The sequence below is a fragment of the Takifugu flavidus genome, chromosome 19 (assembly GCF_003711565.1).
Source record: "Takifugu flavidus isolate HTHZ2018 chromosome 19, ASM371156v2, whole genome shotgun sequence".
Lineage (NCBI taxonomy): Eukaryota > Metazoa > Chordata > Actinopteri > Tetraodontiformes > Tetraodontidae > Takifugu > Takifugu flavidus.
In genome coordinates, this window is record NC_079538.1 from 274,598 (window position 1) to 294,885 (window position 20,288).

The 20,288-nt window shown below is 40.1% G+C and overlaps 1 protein-coding gene and 2 long non-coding RNA genes across 3 annotated transcripts; 2 read left to right on the forward strand and 1 right to left on the reverse strand.

Annotated features, from left to right (window-relative positions):
- Positions 1 to 113: 113 nt before the first annotated feature.
- lama4 (laminin, alpha 4) lies at positions 114 to 19,014 on the reverse strand. The gene is made up of 32 exons (XM_057017827.1): positions 18,573 to 19,014; positions 15,135 to 15,236; positions 14,939 to 15,066; positions 14,782 to 14,862; positions 14,091 to 14,305; positions 13,723 to 13,823; positions 12,631 to 12,811; positions 12,027 to 12,110; positions 11,797 to 11,948; positions 11,467 to 11,577; positions 11,253 to 11,364; positions 10,937 to 11,101; positions 10,605 to 10,798; positions 9,719 to 9,835; positions 8,956 to 9,104; positions 8,628 to 8,769; positions 8,466 to 8,559; positions 8,263 to 8,379; positions 7,872 to 8,057; positions 7,635 to 7,774; positions 7,291 to 7,455; positions 6,291 to 6,436; positions 5,808 to 5,970; positions 5,596 to 5,729; positions 5,122 to 5,293; positions 4,016 to 4,147; positions 3,804 to 3,946; positions 3,327 to 3,456; positions 3,113 to 3,250; positions 2,861 to 2,994; positions 933 to 1,097; positions 114 to 720 (listed from the first exon to the last, which is right to left on the reverse strand). The coding sequence occupies exons 1-32, from the start codon at positions 18,678 to 18,680 to the stop codon at positions 567 to 569; spliced, it is 4,455 nt and encodes a 1,484-aa protein (XP_056873807.1). The 5' UTR covers positions 18,681 to 19,014; the 3' UTR covers positions 114 to 566.
- LOC130516651 (uncharacterized) lies at positions 9,739 to 10,668 on the forward strand. Its single transcript, XR_008947551.1, has 3 exons — positions 9,739 to 9,867; positions 9,946 to 10,114; positions 10,536 to 10,668. It is a non-coding gene; the product is annotated as an uncharacterized LOC130516651 (long non-coding RNA).
- LOC130516649 (uncharacterized) lies at positions 17,805 to 19,998 on the forward strand. The gene is made up of 2 exons (XR_008947549.1): positions 17,805 to 17,885; positions 19,010 to 19,998. It is a non-coding gene; the product is annotated as an uncharacterized LOC130516649 (long non-coding RNA).
- Positions 19,999 to 20,288: the final 290 nt, after the last annotated feature.

Sequence of the window (20,288 nt, forward strand, 5' to 3'; positions counted from 1 at the left end):
TTATTTCAGAACTTCCAATATAATCAAAGCTACATTCACACATTCCATATCCTGGCTACCCTTTGATGGAGAATTTACCAGAACAGCTACCCAGAACAGAGATGGAGCCACTCTAGATTTGTTGTATTTATTATTTTTTTATGCGTCATTGTGAAAGAAAAAAAAAGAACATGCAGTAAAATCTTCAGATATTGTGTATATGAAATAATGAATATGAAATATAAAGGGAACATTTCATGTTTTTTCCACTCTTAATCGGTGTTTCATTGTTAACTGCAAGTTGGTTTTTAAAAGAAAGAAAACTATGACATTACATAAAAAAGCAGTCATGGACAAGCCACTTCCATATATGTGACAATTTATGGATATTTTAATAGGAATAAAAATAAAAGATGAATATTTTGTGGTAATCTCTGAGATAGGTTGTTCTCAACCAAAAACTCTCCAGAGTAGGACCCAACTTTATTGCCATCATACTTGTGTAGATATCACTCAGCACAATGAAAAACATTTGGAATAGCATGATCCAAGACTGGACAATAATTATTGGTCCCCATATTTTTATTTCATATTTGATGCCTGTGTTTGACTCTCGAAGTTTGGTCTCTTTGGATTGATAGCAGAGGAGTCGGGTGGTGCTGGAATGTACAACCCTGGAGGGAGGTGTGGACATTCTCTGTGTAGCGCTGGAAGTCCTCAGGCTCAATGTCCCGGTCTTGTCTGCAAAAATAGCAGTGACTGACTTACAGCAACATGACTTTTTTGGGAGGTTCAGTCAGAGCTTCAGGTGAAAACTCTCACACAAATAACGCAGACAGTTTAATCAAAATAAAACCAATAAGCTTGTTATGATTGGAGGTGGTAAAACAATTTATTATGGATAATTTACTAGCTGAATAAATTCAGAGCTAGAGGAGGAGAAAGGTTCTCACCTGTTGATGTAGGCATCGCTGATGCAGCCTGTGAAATTTTTGAGGCTACTGCTTGGAGAACCTCCATAATAGAAGGACTTTACAGCTGGTCCTGATGGCGATCTCGCAGCTGATGAAGGACTTTTCTTCTCCTGCTTGTCTTTGTCATCCACGAGCAGAGAATACCTGCGGAGAATAGTTAAACGTTCCATAAAGTCCAGTTTGATTGAGTGTTGTTTTGTCATTCCTTCATGGATCTGATTATACAGTGGTATGAGAAAGTTTGGGCACCCCCTCTGAGGTTGTGTAATAATGGACTCTTTGTCCATTTGTCCGTTGCTTTGATGGCCTGTAACTAATCATCACAAGATAATTGGACACACAAAGTTGGTTTGGTGAGCTTGTTAAGCCTAGAACTTAATTGACAGTTGCATCCAATAATGACAAAAGGTATTTAAGGTGGCCAAATGCCAGTTCTCATTCTGTTTGACGCTCCTCTGAAGAGCTGCAACATGGGAGCCTCAAAACAACTTTCTGATCACCTCAAAACCAAGATGATCCAGCATTATGGTTTAGGGGAATGTTACAAAAAGCTGTCCAAAAGATTTCAGCTGTCAGTTTTCACTGTCAGGAACATTGTGAGGAAATGGAAGGCCACGGGCACAGTTCTTTTTAAGCCCAGAAGTGGTAGGCCAAGAAAAATTGCAGAGAGGCAAAGACGAAGGATGGTCAGAATGGTTAAATACAACCCACAGACCACCTCCAAAGACTTGCAAAGATATCTTGCTGCAGACGGTGTCGCTGTGCATCAGTCAACAATACAGCACAATTTGCACAAGGAAAGGCTGTACGAAAGAGTGATGCGGAAGAAGCCTTTTCTTCACAGTCGTCACAAACCGAGTCTTCTGAGGTATGCAAAAGAACATTTGGACAAGCCAGTATCATCTTGGAATAAGATACTGTGGACTGATGAAACAAAAATTGAATTGTTTGGTCACAACAAGAGGCGATATGCATGACGGCAAAAGAATACAGAATTCGAAGAAAAACACCTGCTTCCCACAGTAAAATTTGGTGAAGGTTCCATCATGCTGTGGGGCTGTGTGGCCAGTGCTGGTACTGGGCATCTTGTTAAAATTGAGGGTCGCATGGATTCCACTCAGTATCAGCAGATTCTTGAGAATAATGTTCAAGAGTCTGTCACAAAGTTGAAGTTGCGCCAGGGATGGGTGTTTCAACAAGACAATGACCCCAAACATTGCTCAAAATCTACCCGAGCATTCATGCAGAGGAACAAGTACAATGTTTTGGAAAGGCCATCCCAGTCCCCAGATTTGAATATCATCGAGAATCTGTGGGATGACTTGAAGCAGGCTGTCCATGCTCGGAATCCTTCAAACGTCACTGAATTGCAGAGGTTTTGCCAGGTGGAATGGGCCAAAATATCATCATCCAGGATCCAGACACTCATACAGGCTGTTATTTTTGCAAAAGGAGGCTCTACTAAATACAAATATGATTTTTCTATTAAGGTGCCCAAATTTATGTACAGGCCTTTTTTTGTTTTGGGGCATATTGCACATTTTCTGCTAACCCAATAAACCTCATTTCACTGCTGAAATTTAATTGTGTTCATCAGTTATTTGATATATCAAAATTAAGTCGTGAATTAAAACACCCAATGATTGGTGAATAAAAATAACGCCAATTGTCAAGGGTGCCCAAACCTTCTCATACCACTGTATATTTGGCATCTAATAATAATAAACTCTATTCTTACTAAATGTACAGTAATGTAACTATTTAGTTTATGTTAAATTAAAGACAAAAACCTTGGGGTCTAATACTTTCATTATGTTATGGTTTTTTCATGCACAATTCAGATGAAGTCTGTCTATATAAGATGGAATTTACTGCAGCTGGCAGCAGCTGCAATGAGGAAAACTTACTTCTGACCACTGACTGAGGCAACTAGAAAATGGGCCTTCCCGTCATTGTACTGCTTCTTGTGCGATTTAACTCGTGTGCCTCTGCAGTTCAGGACCACAGCTCCATTCTCCAGAGAGATGATGAACTCATCAGCCTGAAGTCGGAGAAAAACACATTCCAAATTTCTACATGTCGATTTACAACAAGAGAGTTTGTTATTGTCCATGATTTGAATGCCCACTGCCTGCACTACACAGAAGAAAATGGCTTACCCCTTCATTATGGTAGAAGAGGAGTCCACTCGGCTGCATAGTCCTGAAGTTGAGTCCTCCTTCAAAGTTGTTGAAAGGAGAGATCTTTGCAGTGGATCCCAAGTATCCATTTCCACTGAAAACAGCTTTACGTGACATCTGTAATAAGACAAAATTATTTAGAGCCTTAGGAATAACAAACGATGCTTGTCTCAGTACAGAAAATGTAACTTACGAAGGATTCCTCAGGGCAACCACTACTGATGCCAATGGTTCCAGGTTGCTCAAGAAGGTTAAAGTCTTTTTTCTGGAACTGGAAACCTTTAACACAGCCTTTTAGGCCAATAGCACCAGCCAGCTCTGCCCTGTTGTCACACACACACACACACACACACATTCCTCTTTATAGCCTGCAAGGTCCCCCCATGTCTGTGTAGGATCTCTTCAGTGCTCCAGCTTCCACCCACATCAGTTTTTGACATGACCCCCCCCCCCCCCCTTTTTTTTTGCCAAAGTGTACATGGTTCAGGCTAAAATTTAAAATGTAATCAAAGGCAGTAATGACTTGTGAAATCAGTAGAAGACAACATGTCTCTTTGAAACCCATTTTCGCTTAATTTTGCCTTCACCTGAGCTTGAACCTTGAGTTACTTAAACTTATATTCTTGGGAAAAAGGGAGTACCAACTCCTGGTTTAAGAAGTATACCTCACCTAGACTTTAAAATGCTGGAGGGAGCCCCTCCAATGTAGATATCTGAGAAAGGCAAAGTAGTTTTGGGGTTCTCCATTGACTTTACATGGCTCTTGTCAACCAACAAGATAACCTTCTTTGACTGGTGGTAGATGACTGAGACCTGTGGAGACAATGACCTCTAAGCTTCCACACAATGACCATAACTGGTTAAAAGACTGTGGCGACTGACCTCATGGTAGTGGGCATCGTTTATCTGTAGTTTGGAAGCATTGTTCTCCAAAAGCTGAGAACCATTGGTGAAGCCAAAGTCATACATTACACGCAGGAACCCATTCTTTAATTCTAAAAGGAAATATTTGTCCTAAAAGAAGAAAGGAAAGAAGCAAAATGATTAAATGTATTGGAATTTTACAGCTTGGAATATTTAGGCACAATCAATGTTCCCTCTAATTTGTAATGTGCCTGAGCAGACACACAAGTTCCCTGAGCACACCGAGGACCACTGTGAGCAACATCAGATGGGTACGCTGTGGCCACACACCAGTATCACGCTTGTTCAAAACCTTGGATCATAGCAAGTTACATGGCTTATTAAAAGAATCAAATGACAGCAGCACATAAAATGAAAAAGACAAAAATCTTGTTGTTCATGAGACGTGTACTATGTTATATGTGAGAGTCCTGCTTTAACCATAGGAAGAGTCCTGGAAAAGGAAAAAATCTCACTCAGTTTCACCGCTTGTTCTTCTATTTGCACATACTCCGACAGCCATTCCATCTTAAAAGAACCGCATTTCTTTTTTACTTTGGCTTTATGAGTGGATGTGTCTCTGCCCGTTCGTTTCGCCATGATAAGGGATTAGCATTTGCGTCTCTTAGATTCGCTGCACTGCTGTTAGCTAGCTAACATGCACGGCGAGTGAAGGCAGGGCACATACGCAAACACTGTCAATGCTATGATTGGCTGCGTAGCGTAAGTGAACTGTATCGGATTATTGGCTGGACACCTGTCGCTCATTGAGTTACGTTGCGAAATGGTACAGAAAACAATATTATTGGTCTAATTAACTAAATTATATCAGTTCTAAAATTAGATATTAATTAATACGTTTCTGTTGAATTTTATTTTGTGCGCTGCATAGATTTTCTTGTGCGCTGAGTATGTACAAGCAGTGCGCGATTCCGCAAGCGCGCAGTTTAGAGGGAACATTGGGCACAATGTTTCATGAGAACAGATGGCCGGCAACATTTAATCTAGTAGATTTTCACTACAAGTAAAATATTTCATTGTGAAAATCAGTGTAAGTTTGATATTGTAGCTGTCTTTAGACTTACCCCATTGAGCATATAGAAAAGGATGCCATTGTTTGCAACAGTTCGCACTGCAATATCAAATCTGATGACAACACCAAATTTTCCCCTCTTTCCAATGTCAGAGATTAGCCCAAATCCTGATCCATCAAAGAGATAGCTGGTAATACGAGTCCTTGAAAATGCCAACTTGTACCTGAGGGAGGCGGGAAAGGAGCTTCACAAATCAAAACATCATGACAGACTTGCTTAAAATACCTGAAACAATAGTCAGACTTTATCTTTACATTAGACTCATAAACAATTGTTTGAAAAGCAGGCATGTTAGCGGCTATCTCAAGACTTAGAATAGTAACTTCTAACAAATTACTTTATCATTTTCATCAGCATATTTAGTGAAATGTAGTCAGTCTTGGAAACAAACTTTAGCATTAGTAAACTTAATGAGACATTTTAAAGGTGAGGAAATATGTATTATCCATTTACAGAAATACAGACCTGGGGCATGGTGTTGATGTTGCCATATCCATTTTGTGGGTCTCTTTAAAATTGTATAGACTGATAATGTCGGTGTTAAATGAACTTAACTCGACGCAGCCCACAAAAGGAGCGAGACTCAGAGGTGGGGGTAGCTAATTCACGGGGGAATAAAAATCCACGTTATTATCAAAGGAGATTTATTTACTGAAGTAAAGTTTATGAGGTGTTACCTTCATGTCTGGTGGGACACCACCAACAAAGAACACTACATCCTCTGGGTCAAGGTCAAACAACGAGTCAGTGCCTGGAGCTTCACCTTTCTGAATGAACTTCTGCTCATCTGTGGAGCTTTGACTGGGGATTGTCAGGAAGACTTTTCCATGTCTGCCCAACCTAGATGTAGAAAGAGACACAAGACAGGCAAGTCGAACTCTTAACAGCCTGTCCCAAACCTGCAGGTGATGTATAACACAGAAACAGAAGGTGCATCATGCCAGTCAACATTACACACTAGTAATCAGTAAGCTACATCATTAAATACCACTGAGCAGTCTATTAAAGAAACATTTGCAATGCTCAACAGGCCTGTTGTTGCCAAATAATATTTCAGAAAAGTGAAACATTAAAGCTTGTTTAAAATGTAGACAATGTGTGTGATCCAGGCAACAAGCACAATTTCCATGTCTGCTGAAACATTGCCAAAAGTTCATCACCTCTCCAATTTGATATAGTTGAAGACCGCGGGCCACTGACTGACAGGCTTTGAACTCAGAGGAATCTCTACATCTTCACCTTTGAGGTTATACACGAACACCAGGTTGTCATTCTTGATGGCTAATCCCATGTAGTCTTTCTGACCCTGTGATTGAGATGGCAGAAACATCTTCTGTTTACTCATTTTACCACCATTCACTGTCAAACATGTAATTGCTAGTTTATACGGCAGCCTCAAACCAAAGGATGATTTCCAAGGTCGTTTTCTTTGTCAACTGGATTGTTTTTGTTCTCTTTTGAAGACGTTTCACCTTTTCACCTGAGAGTCGTTGGCAGGGTCGTTGGCAGGGCCGTTCACAGCCAACTCAGGTGACCACCTAGATCAGGGGTGGGCAAATCCAGTCCTCGAGGGCTGGATCCAAGCCAGACTTTCTGTCCTACAGGTAAATACTTTCACCTGGGGTTCCATTTACCTTGGTGAAAGCGGTTTCTCCCTGGTAGGATGCGAAACCTGGCTGGATTCCAGCCTTCATGGATTGGACTTGCCCATCAGAGGAGGTCAAATCCATTCCTCAAGGGTTGAATTCAAGCTGGGATTTGCAAGCTATGTCCCCTTCTGGATAGAAGGCAAAACGTCTTCAAAAGAGAAGAAAAACAGTCTAGTTGACACAGAAAACTAACTCGGATAACTATGACCTGCATGACTGAGAATCTACACAGACATACAGGATGATTTCTTTGGAGCTAGTGACAGTGATTGACTCAGAGTGATGATTCCAGTCTGCAAGGGTTATTTAAATACTGGCACACACAGCAGATGACAGCAGTGGTGACATCTCCAAGGGGCGGAGCCTTTCCACAGTAAAGAATACACTCCTACTGTTGGTGTTGGAATTTCACAGCAAACACAAGTGCTTATACTTTGGGTAATGGTGCCTGTTTGTATCTATTTTTTCATGTGGCCAAAGCAGCTTTTTTGTTGTATCTTGAGTTCCTCACATTTCTGTCTCCCAGGTACAAGATAAAGCGGTCCTCAATAGGGTCTTTGTCAGGGTCCACTCTCATGAACAAACTGATGGATGTCATAGGCTTCAGCTCCTCTAGGTTGCTTGGAGGATGAACTTGGACTGATGATTGTCCATTGAACTTCATTGACACTTGAACCTGGAGAGTGCAACAAACCAGAAGATATATTGTACCAACAAACACATTTAATAAATGCTCTATATTATTATTTCATCATATTGAAATTATATAAGATTATTTTAAACAGGAACGCGTGTGTGCACCGGTGCAAAAACATTCCAAAGCATTCACGATCCTAATGTTAGATGCCTACTCACTTTCTTGGCCACACTCCTGGCCTGGGAAATGAGCTCTCTGATCCTCAAGATGTTGCTGCTCACATTGTTCGCTGGCTTCTTCTCCTCCACCACCCTCAGCTTGTCGAGAAGCTCAGGAACCAAAACGTTGAGGTTTTCCACTACAAATGATGTTGAAAAAGAAGAAAATAGTTGTCATATGAAGGAACCCATTTTGACCCCTTGACCAACACAGTGTGCGAGCTGCGCTCATCATACCTGCTTCACCAGCAGATGAGACGGCCTCTTTGTAAGCTTCAGTGGAGTATTCATTGTTTCTCATACTATTGGCCCACTTTTCCACCTTTTTTCTGATGGGAGTGATGGTCTGAAGAACCTCTACTGAGCGGTTCAATGTGCCTTCAGCCACCTCGAGAGTTAACTCCAGCCGCTGTGGTGTTCTGTCTGCAAACAGCAGCCGATAAAAATGTGCATACAATTAAACTGGTACTGGTACATCAAATAGCGATAATATGCTAATATTCCTCAACAAAAAAGTATGGTTTTGGTCATTTAGGTTGTCTCACTTCACTCCAGTTGGACAAAGACTTGTTGAATCATCGTTAACGTAATTGTATAATTGTGTCATATGCCAGTGTAATGTGTATACCTGCAAAAATTTCCCTCATGCTGTCTTTTATTTCTGAAAGTTTGTTTGAGTTTTTGTCCATGGTCTCCTTGGTCTCCTCAATGTATTTTAACGTATCCACCACCTCAGTTTCCGCCTCTAATACACGAAGACAAAAACACTAAAGCATCAAGTTTACACCCAAAAATATCTCATATTTCATTTTGAAGAAACAAAGCTCATACCAATTTGTTCTGAGTGTAATGTAACAGACTCTTTGAAAACATGACCACTCTGAGTGATCAGTTGCCCGAGCAGAATGCTGATCTCAGCAACGGCCTGAAACACAGAAGTGGTTGACTGTGGTTTGTGAGAACTATCATGGCTTTAAGAGTTGTGAGACCTACCTCCTCGGCTCCCTCGGACATGGTGAATGTGGTGAGTGAGGTGATGTTTGCATCATCAATGTATTTCACAATGTTGTTGTAGACATTGGCAGCACTTATTGCTTTCTGAACAAAGCCATTGGCATCGCTCTCTTTCAAATCCCTGGAGGAGAATGATACCGGTACAATAATAACTATTTATGTGTTATTGCTAAGCTTGGAACTGATTCAGAAATTAAAACGCATTTTAAATCAGCCACTTACTTAAAACTCGCTCATATTTTTATTTAAGAAATTACTACATTTACGCTATGATGTGGATTTTGCTTTCTCATTAGAGATGTCTCACTCTTCAAGTTCATTGGCTTGTCTTTCCAGATTCTCAGCATGGTCATCGGCCCTCTGGACCAGCTCTCTGTCGGCCAACGAGAGACGCTCGGACTTTTCTGCCAGTTTGAGACTGGCTCCATCAATTGCTGCATGGTACTCACTAACGTTCTGTAGGTCAGACAAATACAGGAATATGTTACTCAAAATGTGTACAAAGCCCCTCACCTGAAGATTAGAACTTTTTCCCTTTTATATAAAATAAAACACACACCCGTACATTTATAATTCTGTGGAGACCGTAAATGACACCACGGCCCTTAACTTTAACCATCACAACTAAATGTCCAACCAGAACCTTAGCCATCATGCAGTAGAGCTCTACTCCTTCCTAAAACCATGTACCACTGTACATTAACCTAACAACCAGGTCCTCACTATGCACTAACACACGCATGTACACATGCACAAACATGTTCATGGTTTCAATGCTACCACAGGATGGCTGCGGCTTCCAACAACGTAACTCCAACAAGGTGCAGGACTTAAAATGGAGAGCTCAGAATCAGATTACGGTATCCAGCATCACAACGTGATGCAGTATTTGTGTCAGGAATCCATTAATGAATTAATTGAATACAGTCTGAGACACAACAGCTCTCTGTCATTGCCTATTAGATTATGCTACATATCCTCCCATTAAGTAACCCATGACCAGACTTTATCTCATAACTGGGGGTCAAATGGGGGCTTAGGTCAATGAGTCTAAATACGGCACACCTCACCTGAACTAAAGCGTCCATGTCAACCACAATCCCATCTGTCTCATAGACTAGGCCTTTGGTTGCCTCCAGGGTTTCATTGATGGAAGTGAAGTCTTCCGACAGTCTTCGCTGCTTGGCCTGCAAAAGTTATGAATAAAACACAATGTGCCGTGAGTTGGAAAGTTATGTTACCATATTAACACAGTGTTGCCATGTAAACATACTAATGTCCCTTTTTTTCCGACAAGGTGTTCACATGTAATGCAAAAAAGGGACAACTTGTGGGCTTTTAACAGAAGGACTTAATGGCAGGGTAACCAAGGACACTGTGAACACTGTGACTACAGTGACTACAGAGGTCGACCGGTCTGTGCTGTAACAAGGAAGAGCTCTAGACTAAGAGAGGCACCATGTTTGGTTAGTGCCCCATTCATGACAATGATGCACAACAGTGACCCTGATTATGGAGATCCGCAGTCCTGATAACACACATGTAAAAGAATGCAATAACAACAAGAGAAAATTCTGAAAGTTCTTTGGATCAATTGTGATTAAAGTTCATTTGTGTATTACACACTAACCAAGGTAGTTTTCTCTGTCAACTGGAAAAACTACCTTGGATACGATGACCTGGATAATTGAGAATCTACACAGCCATTACACACTAACATTTTCACAAACTCTGATGCATGCAAGTAGCCATGACTGAGGTTTTGCCTAGCCTCAGTGTTGAAGTCTTGTCTGTGGCGTGATAGAAAATGAATCCGGTAGTGTCATGGGAAAATAGTCAGCCCCTGCGTAGGCCTCCTCTAAATGCTTCTGCTCAAAACTCCCACAGATGGTTCTGAGACAGACTGACATGCTCGACACACATCAACCAGATTTCCCTTGTGAACTGGTGAGATACCTCATGCCTCTGGAATTTGAGGCTGTTGGCTCGATTCTGGTCAGTCATCTGCTGGACGGTGGCGGTTGTATTCTGAAGGAAAGCCTGTGCATCAGACAGCTTAGCGTTGAAGTGGGACAGGATCTCCTGAACAGGTGGGAGACGGCTGTTGGTGATCATCAGCTTTTTTTCCAATTGACGGACACGACGTTGTACTTGAAACATAAGCAGAACCAGAAACAGCTTCAGTTTAGTTTTTCATTTTGATTCCTGTAAATATAGCAACTGCATACTATTAATAAATGTGATAATATTTTGACAGTGGAGATAGTCAGACATGGGCTTCTCCTCACAGTCATGTGCTTCACTTGACTCATCAGTGGCTATGGGCTCCTGAGGAGACAGATCCATTTTCCTCATCCAGGCCACCATCCCCTGTGCTACTTCTGTGCTTTTCCTGACCACCTCTGGATCCACATCCTGTTGATCACGGTACAGCTCCCAGTCGTGGATCATCTCTGTCCAAAAAACCTCCAAGCTTACCCAGGCTCCGAATAAATCAGCATATATTGAAAGCATTTAAATACTGTAAATGTGATGTTGTTTATATTGATCGCTGAAAAAAGAGGAAGCAACATAAAAGAGAAAAAGAATAAAAGGCCAGTTCACCTTCAATCAGCACATTGAATTCATTTAGGTCTGTATTGAGCTGCTCAGCCTTGGTTAGTGTCTCTGATGTTTTGTTGTCCAATATGCTCCCCAGAGTCTTCACTACATCCTCCTAAAATGAATAATCCAATAACCAGTCAATCACTATGTCTATTCAATTTTCTACCTTGTAGAATTAATAGCATATCCAATCAAAGATGTATCTTTTGCTGACAGATTTGTCTAGTTGCAGGATGTCTAATGCAATAGTTTCTGCAGCCTCCTTCAACTCCTCAGTTCGGCTCTTCATCAAAGAGGACTGGTTGCTCCAATTATCAAAGTGAGCCTGTAGGGAAATTATAATTCAATGAATAGCTTAAAAAATAATCAGAAATCTTTAGACACATCACCTAATTTAAAAAATATTGTATCAAACAATATGTCAACATATCTCTCACTGATCCACAGTCCAAAATCAAAGCTAATAAAGCTCAACTATTAATGTGATTAAACACAGAGTTCAAGTTAAGCAAACTCTATATTGTTGTGAAAGGAAGCAGAGAACCTGGAGACGATGAGTGGTGTAGTTGTAGTACTTGAGCTTGTCATTAGCAGCAGCACCAGTTGAGATGTTTAACACTGCAACTTTTAGCTGGTCCAGTGTCTTATTGGACTGTTTTAAGTCACCAATTAGATGCCAGATGCACTCGTCACAACCTGAAACATTTGTAGTTGATATTTGGCCTTTAAAAGTAAAAGCTTTTCATTAACATTCATTAGCATTCATTAACTTACTGTTGTTGCACAGATTGACCGTTGCTGCCTCCAACAGGCACTCTCCTGTCTGCATGTCACAGTGGCCACTCTCACAATCACATTCTGTAAAAGCAAGCAAATCGAGTCTTATTTGACTGTATGAGCATGGGTTTCGATGTTAAAGCAGCTGGAAAAAAAATAAAATAAACACACATATATATCATGACTCTGAGATGACGGTTTGGCAGGATGCCTTCACATCTGTTTTATGGCCAATCCGAAGTGGGCATAATGGCTTTTTCAGCTGCCTATGTTGAGAGACTCTAGCTTTGTGGTGATGTCATCCAGTCTCAGCCTAGAGCTCTGATAACATGTGCACAGAGCTTTCCTATCATGTGCACAGAGCTCACCTATCATGTGCGCGACTGTGGTAGTGCAAGTAATACGAGTGTTCAAACTTTCAGACAAATATTTGCCGGGGGATTTGTCCAATGTAAAATTTTAGGAACAGACAACAAGCCTTATTTGATTATAATAATCTTTTATATTTATGGTACTGAGTATATGCAAACCCTTTATTTGTTGTTAAAGAAAAGAGCTAGAAAGGACAAGAGAACATGGACATTAAGGACAGATGGCTTACTCTGGCAACCAGCAGGGCTATAATTCCAGAAGCCAGGGAGGCAGCGCTCACAGTACCGACCTCCCGCTCCGGGGAGACACGGACAGCTGTGGGTGAGAGGGTGGCAGGTGGAGCGAGTGGAAGCTTGACCACATTCACATCTTCGACAGCCCTGACAGCTGGAAAAGCCTGAGTAGCCCTCCTATGTGACAAGAGTATTAGAAAATGCCATTTATACATAAGTGAGTACAGGAAGTAATTATAGTGAACAAAAAGGCAGCTATACAATTGATAATTAGGTTCAATGTGCTATTTTAAGCCACATGTGCAACAGTTCTGTAGAAATCTAAAATGAGACTAGTCTGGAAGTTCATAGTTTGAAACATCCTCAAAACTATTCAGTAAATTAAATGAATAAGGCAGCAGTGATATTAGTTTATGTTAGTGTCATTAGAGGACTCCGTCAGACACTGTACAGATTAGTGACTCTTTCAGGAGTTAACATTAGCTTATTCAGTGCCTCAGTTTGCCAATGAGATATGGAAACATTCCTAAATGTATGCATTTTAGGATTTTTATCAAGGTAACAAGAGTGCTTAACCTTTCCAATTACTAACACTTAATATCAGAATCCCACCTTATACAAATGTAAACTACATGTTACAGATAGATTTGGGAAGTTTGTCACAGTTTTTCTGATAATTGGCAGAATTATATTTTCCCGAATGTAGCTTTGCTTGTACCACTCTCTGATAAAGGAAGGAAACCATAGTTGATAATCCAGTGAGAGTGTATTTAAGAAAATACCAACAGATTTGAAGACAAGAATATTAATTTATCAATGGTATGTAGTAATATGCATGGCAATGGTGGGGGCAGAGGGGGACAAAGATAAGACACATCCTTTTAGTATAAGACATTTAATTTAAACTTCAGCCATGCACAGATAATTTTTCCTCTAGCAATAGTATGATTTCAGGTATGTGTCACTAATTTGTTGATCTGTAGAACTGTATTGTTGTTCCAAAGGGGAAGATTTGCTCAGGCCGTGAAACAGGAAAATTCTGGCTGTAATGGTAGATTTACATTCCTGAGTCACATGGTTCCTCTCACCTCACACTGGTCACATAGTCGTCCAATGACACCCGGTTTGCAGTGACACATTCCTGTTCTGTCATCGCAAGAAGAGGTGCCGCATTTATTGCACTCACACTCTGTGACACACACATATGAAAAAAGGTCACCTGACATCGCCAGAGTAAGTACTCCCTGAGCCTCAGTCAGAAAACAATAAACTCTGATCCGAGATGGGGAACTGGTCTGACGCATAGAAATAGATAAATTACTAAAGCTCGCAAATACAGTTGTATTTAGTCATGCTGTAACAGATAAGAAGAATTCTGATGTAACTGGTATATTACAGTTATATTCAGGATTTATTTTTCGGATTTTTATGTTCCGTGGGAAGCAGTGTACTCTACCTTGGCAGTTTTTGGCAATGATGGCATCTCCATAGAATCCTGGGGCACATTGCTCACATTTGGCTCCAGCTGTGTTGCCCCAGCAGTGCTGACAGTGGCCCGTGACATTGTGGCACTCATTGACTATCAGATTGGGGTCTGAGTTCCCATTACAGTCACATCTTTTACAGGAGCTACCAATTGTCATTGGGTTGCCATAGTACCCTGGGGCACACCTAAATGTAAGAACAACTAAAATAAATGACATTTTCTATACAAAAGAAATACAAATAATATGAAAGAAAAGTGAGGTTAAGCCTACCCTGCAACTAAAAGACCTGGAGTCATGTCTATTTTAGCTAACATTCAAACTAAATAGGAAACTGAACCCATAATTCATACCTGCAGGTACAGGTCAATAGATTAAGGGTAACCTGCCTTGTGGCAGCCTTGTATTCAATGGAACTGCTTTTGTCTTCATCTTTATTATTCATTCAAAATGTGTACAGTATATAGAGTAGATCATATTAGCAGAGGCAGTAGATGCAAAGCCATACAAACATAAAAATACAATCAAAAAGGTTGGAATTCTAATTGCACAAGAGAAGATCCAGCAGCTGCACGAGGACACACATTGCTATTGGGCTCTAATATGTAATACTTTCGGACTCCATGGAGCATCGTAAGAACCCTGCTTAGCTCAGGCACTGACCTTTCACAGAAGTGTCCAGCATAGCCATTCTGGCACTTGCACCGCAGAATGTCTTCTCCTCTGTCACAGTAGACTGCAAAGCTAGCCAAACACTTTGGGGTCAGTTTTTCCATACATGACTGCCAGCATACAAACTTGAGGTGAGTGAGCAGCTTACTTATTGGAAACAACCGAGAGGGGACAAGCACAGGGTCGGCAGGAATGGCGTCCAAGCAGACTGGGAGTCAGCATATAGCCATCTTCACACCTTTCACAGTAATTACCTGTACTGTGGTCCCTGCAATTCTGTTATATGGATTAATGCAATGCAGCTTACATAATAGCAAAGCAACTGCTAAAATACTAACACTTACTCTACAGATGCCAGTAATGTCATCACAGGAATCTGCATGGCCTTTGCAGTTACACGGTAAGCACACATTCTGCTCACTCAGGAAAGATCCCTTTCTGCATACCTGCAGAGTTAAAAGAAACAGAAGAGTTACTTTACAGTCTGACAATCATTTGATCTTTTTCTAATCAACCCGCTACTAAAAAAACAACATTTTGTTCAATCATCCATCCACAGGTTGCCAGAAGATTGAAGGAAAGATTTTTTTTTCAGTTGATTCAATTTGATCATGAATGAGACTTTTATTGCTTTAAAATCCTTATCGTTACACGAATTTTACCTAACTCAAAATAACACGAGAAGGGGAAACCCTAACAGACAGAGTGCCTCTTGGAGGACTATTTCCTGTCTAGAGTTTATTTCTCACATCTCTTGGGTTTCTCAGGATGGTGTGATGTCAGAGTTCAGACTCATGACCCTCACCCTCTAAACTCCTACACACACACGCACACACGCACACACACACACACACAAAGACCTTCGAAGACCCTTCACAACAACGCCATTCAATGCAGCATACAAAAGCGCTCATGTCTTCTGCTGTCTGTAAAACCTCCATAGATTTCCAGAACATTCCACGTCCTTTCAGAAAAGAGTCATTTTCCCATTTTATTTACAGCTATTCTTTGAGTTAAAAAATATTTATTTCTCATCTCCTACAATAATGTGAAAAGCAGATATTATTTCCTTATGCATTTATTTTAACATTCCTGAAAATAGAGTTAATCAAGAAAATGCAGTAATTGCACATTTTTATTGATAGTTGTATCCATGATTGCCAATAAAGTAAAACTTTGTGGGGAATTTACCATTTGTTGAACTAGTTTGCAACCATCCAGAGTTATTAGCTTTGTGTCAGAGTGTGATGATTCAAACAGCTGCAGTGTGTACACACAGCCAGGGGCCTCAAAGATGGAACAGATGGTCTTTGAGTACAACATGGACTTTTAAGATGCTGCTAAAATAAGAGAAATGTGACTCAAGCATTAAACACAGCGGTGTTTCTGCTAACAATTCTATGCCCATATTTATACTTTGTGAATAGACGCCTGGATAGTTGCCTCATACTTCTTCACTTTCTGCTATGAACCTTAAAGTTACTCCGCCGCTGTTGTGCTGGACCAGTTTTATCTTTAAAAATACAGCAAATTAACTCAAACTTTGTTTTTAATCTGTAGTTGTTTTTGGAATTAACAAGTTATCTATTTCTTTCACACCCTTGTTCAGCTAGTGTTCTTATTGTATAATTTATTAGGTTTCTAAAGGATTTGGTTCTGCTTGAGAATATCCAGTAATATCCAACATTGCTGCTTTTTCCTTGATTGCTAATGCTAAAATGACACACAGACAGCAAAAATCTTCTTAAGTCTCCAAAACAGTTTCTGCTTTACACACATTTTACAATTCAAAATGGCATTTTGTAAATGCACTGACTATTGTTCTCTGCATAAAACACAACAATCTGACATAAAGTCCTACATTTGCTAAATGTTTCATAACACTGCCACTAAAAATGATACTACTTTAGTTCATTGTTACTTTAGTTAAAGGTGAGTTTCCAAAAAGGGAAGGTGCTTCTTCCCTTGATGCCTGTCAAGGGAAAATATTGGGCGAGCATATTTTTGTTTACTCTAGTGTAAATATATCTGCAGTGCAACTGTTACATTGAGTCATTCGAACAATGTAAAGAATATTCTACCATTTGAGCTTTTCAAGCATTATGGCAAAGTATACTAAAGATGACTGTGCTTCCAACCTGTATGTAGTTGGATAGACATATTAATGATGTGTGATGTGTTGAAGATGCTATATGTTGTTTTGGTTGCAGTCCATTTGTTTTATAGTTTGGGGGTGTGGTTTTGTGAATTGTGTTGAATACTTAAAAAAAACAATCTGGTTTGCAAAATTGCGTTTTAGCAATTAGAAAAGAGAAAGCTGTAATACAACCTCCCTGCAGTGTGTGTAAGGACCTGTCATGCAAGTATAAATTAAATAAATATTATTGGCTGGTATTCTGACTTTTAATATAATACCAAGCTGCAAAGAGAGTTGAAGAATTAAATGGATTAGTTCAAGTTTGAAGGTTTAATCTAATTTTCGTTTCACCTTCAACTGGAGCTGGCAGCTAGCTGTGTTCATACTGTCCTTGGCGAGACATTTAGTCATCATCAGGAAATAACACATTCTGGGTCATGAGAATCCTCAGTCAGTCTTGATCCTGAGCTGACATCATTTGTTCAGTTTTATGGGTAAATACTTGCACTGCTTGAGTCTCCACGATGCTGCGACAAAAGTCAAACCATCTGACTCAGAAAGTTCAATTGTCAAAAATACCTAAAGAAGCTGTTTTTAATGACAGTCACGCTATAACAGTTGGATTAACACTTGGGTTTCTTCTAGATTCTTATTTTTAATCTTAGTATTTGAATTCGCTTATGACATGTGGCCATAAGATTAAATTAGCCCGCAGGACATGTCTACCACATGATAACATCATGGTAAGATCTATCTATGGATGTAAAGGAATGCATTGTTGACAATAAAACAACAAATACTTCATGTTCCAAAAGTTGGACAACATTAAAAACTCAGCCCATTCTAACTGTCAATAATAAAAAGGAGTGGCCCCAGCACCGATCCCTGCTGCATGCTGTGTCCTAGTATAAGTGAGATGGATCAGTATTTCTCCCTCGTACAAGCTGCCATAACTGAGGTAAGGGAAGTTCAGTGACATAAAATATTAAAGAGTGAATCAAAATAAGAATTGCAATACCCATATTTATTCATTAGTTTTTATTTGAAGTTGTTGCCTATGGCTATTCTAGTTAGCCAGTTCAAGTTTGATTATTTCACAGGAAAATTTAATGAAGGGAAATCATTTCCATGTCCATTCGTCTTCCAGCACTTTTGTTTTAGGCAAATTTTGGATACTTTTGAAAACACACATTTAAACTAAAACTTTGAACTTTCTCTCTCTAAAGATTAAAGGCTGAATGACCCAAGACAACATAGAAACCTACGTTACATTATTTTTCTCTATGTTAAGCGACTGTTTGACTTCTGTTGATTTTTTTCTCTCTGGGGTGTTGCTCAACACTGAGCAGTTGGTTTCCATTAGGGAACAGTCAGGGAGGGGCATGACAGTAATGGAGACAGTCTCTCAGAGTCCATGGGAGCTTTAACTCTGAGCTAGCTCTTATAACACAAACACACACGTGGGCAGAAGCAGAGCTGTCTGAGTCACATTTAAGTCTTATGACAACCCCCAAAGAGAAACTAACCTATATTATCCTGAGCTGTTATGAAGTTAACAGTTGTCAGAAATCCATCAAATTAACACAGCCATACTATTACAGTCAGTCAGTTTGACAGCCCAAAAACTTTGATTAAAATATCTTACGTTGATCACTGAATGTTGCTGCTCCCCAAGCCTGGCAGCAAAAGCTGGACAGAATATCCCTGAAAAGATGTAGAGAAGGCAGAGACAGGGCAGAGATTCAGCAGCCATGTTTGTGTGATCCCCTCTTTGTCAGCGTCTGCTGGCTGATTCTCAGGGCAGCTCTTCTTGCACTGCTCCCACAGTTGGCTTGACTTTCCCACTGTTCCAATCTCCAGATGCAGCCTTTGTCCCAGCCTCAGCTCCGTCCCGTAAAACAAACTTGTATGCACTTCCTCTCCTTCCTCTCCCCCTCCCTTCCCTTATTCCTCTCCCCTAGCTCAAGACTGTGGCCAAATCATATGGGGATGGTAGGGCTGGAGAAATAGATAGAAATAGAGGGGGACACTACAAGGTGGACAGTGAAATCCGAAACAGCTGCCATGTGTTTGTTTTCCAAGGTTGAACCTTCAAAAGCTGCAAAACTTTGAAGACATTGTGTGAGGTCATCAACAGGAAGAGTGTGGACCGGATACTTCCAGCACAAAAGATTTGCTATTCGGGAAGAAAAATGGCCGCTTGAAACAGAAGATCTGAACTTTGGTTAATGTGACATGTGATGCAATGTGTTTTTGCACTAATTGGAATTATGGGCAAAAAAATATCTGGCACTTTATTTATTTATTTTTTTTATAAAGATGGCCTCAGTCACGCCCTGACTCAGACAACAGAAGCTAAATGAGAAAGATGAGACATGTTTAATTGTGACCTGAACTGAGGGGAAAAAGATAAATTACATAAAGTAAGATAAGATAAGGTAAGATAAGAGATAAAGGTGAATTTGCCCAGTTTTAACCTCTTAGTGAAATAATTGAATAATTGATAAAGAGCTGGAAAAAACTCCCAAAAGCCAAATGTTAAGTTTAATTTAACAGCACGTGCTTCTGTTAGCTCACTGTGAAAGATACCTTGCACACTGAGAGTAAAGTCCAAAAAAGGCTGGCTTAATCTTGGGTGGTCTTCATTGCCAACCTATTCAGTTAAACCATTGGAGTCATCCAAAGCCTCTGCTGAGTTCAGCAAAAGAGCGACCCTGCCTTCTGATCCAGACAAAACAGGGAGAAATTCATTTACACACTTAGTTCAGTACAACAGCTTGTTACAGGCAATTGTACATGTAATTTAAAAAAAGGCTGCTTTAAACTCATGAAGTGAGTGTCCCACATCCAGCTCAGGATTGTGTGTGTGTTTGTGCGTGTGGGTTCAGAGGGTACAGCGGGTCAATCCTCAGTCCACGGTGTCTCCTTACACACATACCAGAAAAAAGTATGACCTCAGTGATAACATTCTGGATTTCATGGTTGACAGCCCTAACAGATAGTTTCATATAAAAATATCAGTTAACATTTGCTTCTTTATTTTGTCTGAAATAAAGTCAATTTAAAGAAAACTAATCTGTTTCGTCTCTTTTGCTATCTGAGGTCCTGAAGATCATGTCAATCAAATAGTAATTCTCATACATGGATTTGTCCACACTTTCAGAATCTTTTAACATATTAATAACCCCATCAATAATTTCTTTGCAGTATTTACATCAAGAAACATTTTACCTAAATTACTGAAATTATTTATTATACTCCTCCACATCCTTACTTCAAAAAAGGTCAGATTACTGGTAAGGATCTCTCTCTCTTTTTTGTATATATAACACAAAAATGAGCATTTCAAGTACCTGCATAA